Source organism: Hippocampus zosterae, chromosome 4, assembly GCF_025434085.1.
Source record: "Hippocampus zosterae strain Florida chromosome 4, ASM2543408v3, whole genome shotgun sequence".
NCBI classification, from domain to species: Eukaryota; Metazoa; Chordata; class Actinopteri; order Syngnathiformes; family Syngnathidae; genus Hippocampus; species Hippocampus zosterae.
In genome coordinates, this window is record NC_067454.1 from 15,384,475 (window position 1) to 15,391,343 (window position 6,869).

The 6,869-nt window shown below is 39.8% G+C and overlaps 1 protein-coding gene across 3 annotated transcripts; it reads right to left on the bottom strand.

The window, feature by feature from the left end:
- Window positions 1–1,611: 1,611 nt before the first annotated feature.
- On the bottom strand, window positions 1,612–6,178 carry marveld3 (MARVEL domain containing 3). 3 transcript variants are annotated; one of them, XM_052063804.1, is made up of 4 exons: window positions 5,789–6,178; window positions 4,531–4,772; window positions 3,596–3,693; window positions 1,612–3,035 (listed from the first exon to the last, which is right to left on the bottom strand). In XM_052063804.1, exons 1-4 carry the CDS (start codon window positions 5,861–5,863, stop codon window positions 2,425–2,427), a joined length of 1,026 nt encoding a protein of 341 aa, XP_051919764.1. In that variant the 5' UTR covers window positions 5,864–6,178; the 3' UTR covers window positions 1,612–2,424. The 3 variants fall into 3 exon arrangements, with proteins under 3 accessions (XP_051919764.1, XP_051919765.1, XP_051919767.1); XM_052063805.1 differs by having other exon boundaries at window positions 5,682–5,800; XM_052063807.1 differs by lacking the exon at window positions 5,789–6,178 and having other exon boundaries at window positions 4,531–4,813.
- Between the last annotated feature and the right edge of the window lie 691 nt (window positions 6,179–6,869).

Here is a 6,869-nt window from a genome sequence, read left to right on the forward strand (position 1 = left end):
CAATGAAGCACGTCGACTATTTGTGCAGTAAGTGGATGCATGTTGTTGTGATTATTGTGAATGGGAATGATCCAAGACACGGCGGTTGTTGAACATGTGACCAAAGTAGCCCTTACTCGATCTCCAGGTTCCTTTATATTTTCTAGAAAGGCCTGACTATTTTATTTTTCTTGACACCAAGGAGCTGATTTTTATTTTTGTACTTCATTGCAAATTAATATCACCCTCTCCACTATGGAATTCCAAATGATGAGGTGTCATTTTCATACTGGATGATGCAAAATATTACTGTATTTAATGTTGACGGCATGCTCTCGATATCAACATAAAACATATGTATGTGTAAACTATTTTGTTTATGCAACATGGAGCATAACTAAGATTTTTAAGGTTGGCATTCTAGCATGCAAATTGCTGCTGGTGTTTGTTAATTTTAAGATGACTAATTAGAGATAGTTTAGTAATAGTGACAACGAGACACATGAGAGGTCATCATTTTATTTAAAATGCTGCTAAGTAGCAATAACATTTTTACTGACTCATTTTTGTCCGGCTTGCCCAACATATAACGATCATTTTACACTACCATCCTGTTTTGTTTGTTTGTTTCATTTTGACATGTGTATTATTACTCCTGTCTGACATTAGTGAATAAGAGTCCATTCCAAGTTGTCCAAATAATTGTGCAGAAAATAAACCCTTTATAAAATAAAAAGCTGACTTGTTCCACATTTAGATTATTATGTATTATGAGCAGGACGGTGGTTGCCGCTTAGCGCCGTCCGCCTAACAATACAGAGGTCATGGGTTAGATTCCAGGCCGGGGCCTGGCTTTGCTGTGCGGAGTTCCCATGTTCTCCCCGTGCCTCTTTGGGTTTTCTCCGGGTACTCCGGTTCACTTCCACATTTCAACAACATGCATGGTACATTAATTGAACACTTTAAACCAACGTGCCCATTACATCGGTCGCAATAGAACGGTAGCTCGCTGACAGGGCCGAGTGTTTGGTAAAAAACACAAACAATCATTTAAGATAAAAAATATTTTAACAATAAGATAAAATAAAGCAGGTCGCCCTGGCGCCCAGCAGTCTGCAATTGCAGTTTACGATCACAGATGTTGCGATACATACAGGATATATATTAAGCGACACTCGTGCGGTTAAAGCGGTTCAGATAATGGATTACAGGTATACAGTATAGTGTATGGATATAATTAATAAAGTATGCCTGCCATCTGTTGGCGGAACAAAGAATGACAGCTCTAGCAATGTGTTTGACCGACGACTCCAGGTTATTAGTATTAACATGGCTAAAATGGGTCATAATAGCAAAATGATTGCCTCTTCAAAAGGGTTTGGGTCATTTTAGGATAGTGGTATTTTTCACCTCAGTTTTTAGTACTTGATTATGTAACTTCACTCAAGTGTTAATTACTTTGATTGCAGGAGACACCAAAAGTCTAACAAGAAAAATAAACATTTCTAGATTCAAAGATGTTTAATACACAGAAGTATAAAATACACTTGAATGGAAACAGAACACGAAAATGCTACATGTAAAAAAAATAATTTTAAAAAACCCAAATAAAACGACAGACCACGCTGAACATTTCTAGGTTCAAAGTTGTTTAATATAGACACAGATGTACACAATACACTTGTATGTAAATGGAATACAAAATATTATATAAAGTACAAAAATAAAAAGCCCAAAATAGACTGACAGACTACAGCACTTTTGCTGTTGTGCTCAAGGCAAAACTAATATAAAAAGATTGATTTGCCGCCATTATGTGTGCCAGGAAATGACAGTGTTGCCTTTAAATCCAAAATGAATTCATTCCGCGACCATGCTCATAACTTAAAACAAGCAGACTGTATCACATGTCAACTGGGGGTAGTATAAAATGGGCATACAGATATTTAATACTGTATTTAGTACTGTATTGATTATGTAATATCAATGAATAATGATTGTTCTTCAAAGAGGAAAAGAATACATGCCTGTGAGTATTATTATATTATCGACCTGCATCTGTTACTGCAACTCTTGTGTTTTGATATTCTTTGCTCTTAGGATAGTAACACTGCCACAAATGCTAACTGAGCCTATGTGCCAATAGTTTCCCATTGTATGACAGCATTGAGATAGTTGTTTTTATGGTTCTTTTAAATCCACAACATGTACTTCCTCTTTGTTTTATATTTAGGTTGACAGTAATCTTGAGCTGAGAGTGACAATTAACAGCCTGGAGCCTCTTTTTTGAAGGTTATTCTCTCCTACTACTACTACTACTACTTTGTCCCTCTTTCATGCTAGCAAGGAGAGCAAACACAAAAGTGTGTAAAAGTTTCACTGATTCAATACAAGCAGTGAGACTCTGTTTATTACGATTCAGTCTAACTTTTACTTTAACTGTCCTCAAAAGCGATCATCCACATTTGTCTTTTGCTTCTTCATTTCTCGCACAGTGCGGAAAGCTCTGACGGCCAACACGGCCCCGAAGATGAAGACAAAGACGCCCAGCACGGCGAAGAGACCCGCAGCGATGTCCGCACCGTGAAACTGGCACTCGAAGCCCTTGTGACCTCTGCTCTTGTACATGCGCTCCCTCTCCTGGCAGATGGGGTTGTTGTAGTTTTCCTGCAGTTTGATAAAGAAGAAGGCCAGAGCAACAATGTAGCCCAAACCAACAAGAAGGTTGATCAGAGTTTCGACCAGGAGCACGGGCGGGTTGCGGTAAGGCACTCTGAAAATTCCCAAGGCGAGCATGGCCAGAGCGTAGATCATGACTATCCCGGCGCACGCCATGGCGAAGGCGTACGGAGGCCTCTTGAGCTCATTGAACAATTGGTCCAGCTCCTTGACGCGTTCCGCTTCGGCACCCTGGAAGGCACCGGCTCCGCCAAAGTGATAGTGGTAGATGCCGCCCAGGCTGGCCAGGTCACGATAACCGCCATTGTTGCTGTGAGGCACGCCAGCGCAGATAATGAGCAGAAGATTGACAAACACCTCCATTAGCTGACAAAGGCCTAGAACAAACGGGAGAAACAAAACATACAAAAAAATCAAAGATGCAAAACTGAGCTTAGACAGGGAAAAAGGAATGAAATGATGAATTGTATATAACTTATTTGATAGACTATTGATAGCTTCAGTCCTGCTGTCAACAGAAGAGACAACTTTATTGAGTAAAGTACATTAATTTGTTTGTCTCAAAATTCGACATACACCAGGCCGTAAAGTCAGGCACTGGGATAATCACATATTTGCCCATTTTTTTCTTTCTTTCATTCTTTTTTTTTGTTTTTCTTTAGGGAGGGATTTCCTTAACCATTAGATTTTTTTTTCTTTCTTAGCGCCAAGCCAATGCATTTCCATGGCTATCAGTTACACACGGATTTCTGCTATTCACGGGGCAGCCTAATCCCCATCCACTGAATAGTAGGGGTCCACTCTCTTTCATTTTGGAATAAGTCTGTAACTTAAAATGTATAAAGGAATACTTTCTGGATACACTACGATATAATTAAAGCCCAAGCTACAGAATGAAAACACAGCAAGTGTTTTGCCATCAAACAACACAACTTACCTCGGCTGGTGAGGATGTATCGCAGATTGTAAAGATCTTGTCTGGGTCGTTGTTCATAATTTTGATCGTCAGAGTAATACACTGATGGCTGTCCATACCTGTCAGGAATATAACATCAAAATGAAAAGTGGACTGTGGGAATGCAGCCATTTTTTTGAGGGGGGGGGGGGGGGGAACTGAGCATCCTACCAATTAACCAGGCCAGATAAAATTTGATTTTGCATTAATAGACAATACTACGGACTTAGGGGCTCCGTACAATACCAACATCACATATTAGAAAAACAAAGTGCATGTGAGGTGTTGGTGTTATTTCTGTCCACCTGGGGTTACCACCCTCATGTTCTACTTTGTAGTTTCTGTGACTTTGCGGTGGCTTTAAAAGGTGGTGCCTGGCCTGGTGAATGACATGTGACATGGTGAATGGCAATGTAGATTTGTGACTTCAGGTTAAGGGCTGGCTGTTAGCTGGCTAATGGTTTGCTAGTCTGCATGTTGAGAGCAAGGGTGAGTGAGTGTCATTTGTGGGCCGTAGAAGCTCATGTATGAATGTGCATATTGCTTATTAATTACGTCTTTCTATTAATCATTAAAGTGACTAAAAGTACACTGCCGGTTGTGTCTATCCTTCACCACTTGCTAGGGTTTTACAATATGTCCTAGCTAGCAGTGGTGGCCAATATTAAATGAGCTAAATATGTTGCCTTTGTGTCAAACGATTGTATGCTCACTGTTGTGCAGCCATTTATTCAGTAGCATTAGTCCATTTGGAAAAATCATCCCAACATAGCTTTGATGCAGAGATCTTGCGCCGACCTTTAATCATTTCAGACCTATTTGCCACGGTACGCATCATTTTATGACTTCAACCGTATATACTGAGTGATGATTGGCCAACTGCTTGACAGTCTGTGCTACTATATCTGGTTGCTTACAGTGTGGAGGGTCCTTCATGATTGTGGTCTCTGAAAGCAGGTTGAGGTGCACTTGTCACGTCCCTCTGTTTAGGCCTCCTGTCACCAGCAGAGCCTCTCTCGCCAGCGACTCTGGGCTTTTCTTTGTGATCTCTGCTGTCATGCTTATCAATCGGCAATGCCAAGTGAGAGGAATCCTTGTCCTTGCTCTTGTAATCTGCGTATGCATCACTCCTCGGTTGGTATCTGCCCCTCTCTGGCATCTTCAATTGAGAACATACATTCTAATGCAGAAACTGTAGACTGATTTCATAAATAGCAATAGCTATCTGACAATATTAGGTAGGCTGCATTAATAAATCAGCCTTAAGACAAACATATTTTTAGCAAGAATTCCATATCCTTAATACCCATGTATTAGTCAGTTTTTTTGCCCTTACAAGTCAAACAATAAATTGTAATGGGATGAAACCTGTCTTACTAACAATGTTTTTTTTCTCCCACTATTAGTGCCACTTTGGCCTACTCGTATGCAATTAAACCTTACTGGTAACCCCGTAAGGCAAAACAAAAAACAAAACTGTGCATTAGTAGGCTACTGTGTGCTACTTGTTATACTATTGATATGATAAAATTCTACTAGATAACATCATTAGAAATAACAGCAGCATGCTTGGGCACGGGTTTGTCTCGCTGGTAGCATGCAGCTGTACTACTTGTATACAGAGTCTTATTTGTGCGCATAAATGTCGTACAGTATTGGAAGATAGTAGTGGAACAAAACTATAAATGAGACAGTCGTTCCACAATTACACCGAATCGATTTACTAGTGAGGACAAAGAGCGTAGCAGTACAACCTGCTGCTGGATATCAAATATATGAAATCGAAAATCATGCAGCTTTCCATACAAAAAAGAATAATGAGGATTGCATTTGGAAAGCCTGCATTTGCTCTTGTTTTAGGGTCTCTTTAAATCGGACAGGTGTACGCAACACTGTCCAGGAAGTGGGACAGTGTACGAATTCAAGAAATGTAGAAAGTTGCAAACTGTCTATAAGCACAGCATTGTACTGTAACAAGCATTGTTACGTTCGTGACTTTGACTGAACCTAAGCGAGTCAGATTCCTGTCCCTTTAAGTAACATAAAGCTCAGAGTAAACGTCTCTTACCTTCTTTTGTGTACAAAATACGTTTTGGGGGGTATCCTTTTTCGTTTATCCGAAACAAAAACAACAACCTTAATGTGCGTAGCTTACTTCCGGAGTGGCACGCTCACCTGTGGTGCACCACGCCCACTTGATCTCGATCTCCAACGATATTTGTACGCACACATAAAAATAAATAAATACATAAATAAAATAGAATAACACTTTGTTCTTCCCCGGTTTGTGTGGTGCTTAAGTATCAAGGAGGCTTTGTGGATGCTTAAAATTGAAATACTTAAAATCTACTGCCTTCACGAGCGGTTTGAAAATTGAGGCAAATGCACCTGTCAGTCACTCACTATCGAAAGAGTCTTGTTACAAAATTGCAATAAATAAATAAATATATATACATTTACGAACAAGACACTTGTGATCATTAAATGGCCGACATTAAGCGTAGGTAAATCGCATCAAGTGCGGCGCACATGGTCAAGACTTTAGGTAAATTTCGCGGTTACACGACACTCCAGTTACTTTAGTGCTTCCGCTTCCGAGTCGCAAACCCCATTGAAGTAAGTCAATTTCAAAATACATTCATCAAGCAATTATAATTATGGTAGAGAATATGTTTCTGATTTGAGGGACAATTTAAGCACCAGTGATCTTGTGTTTGTGTTCAAATATCCGTTACATAAAGAGTTTTAACACTGACAATGATGCTATGTGGAGATTTGTATTATTTACATAGCGCTTTCAGAACCGTTGCAGATCTATTCATTCATCATCCGAGCCGCTTGATCCTCACTAGGGTCGCGGGGGGTGCTGGAGCCTATCCCAGCCGTCTCCGGGCAGTAGGCGGGGGACACCCTGAATCGGTTGCCAGCCAATCGCAGGTTGCAGATCTAATAATGCGGTTTCCAGACATACAACATAACATAAAATAACAAAAAAAAAATACAGAACGCATAACATAAAACATTGGCAATAATACAATCTTAACTATTCCTTCAGAAAAAGACGACTGTAGATTCATTTTATAGCGTTTTTCTTTGCGCATGATTATGACGTGATACATTTGTTCGTTTGGAAAAACATATTTTTGCAAACAGAGAGGGATCTGTGTTACGCTGTTTGTACATGTTTGTGTTCATTGCCCTTGCTCTTTCTCACAATGTTGTTTACACGTGTTTCTATTTCAATAGTGCGTTTAAA

Bases quoted from the DNA above. Each gene is read 5' to 3' on its own strand.
- marveld3 (XM_052063804.1), bottom strand. From the start codon at position 5,863: ATGTATTTATTTATTTTTATGTGTGCGTACAAATATCGTTGGAGATCG. The intron at 4,773-5,788 runs GTGAGCGTGCCA...TCTCAATTGAAG, and splicing joins GTGGGCGTGGTGCACCACAG to ATGCCAGAGAGGGGCAGATA. The intron at 3,694-4,530 runs GTAAGCAACCAG...TATTCCTGACAG, and splicing joins CATGAAGGACCCTCCACACT to GTATGGACAGCCATCAGTGT.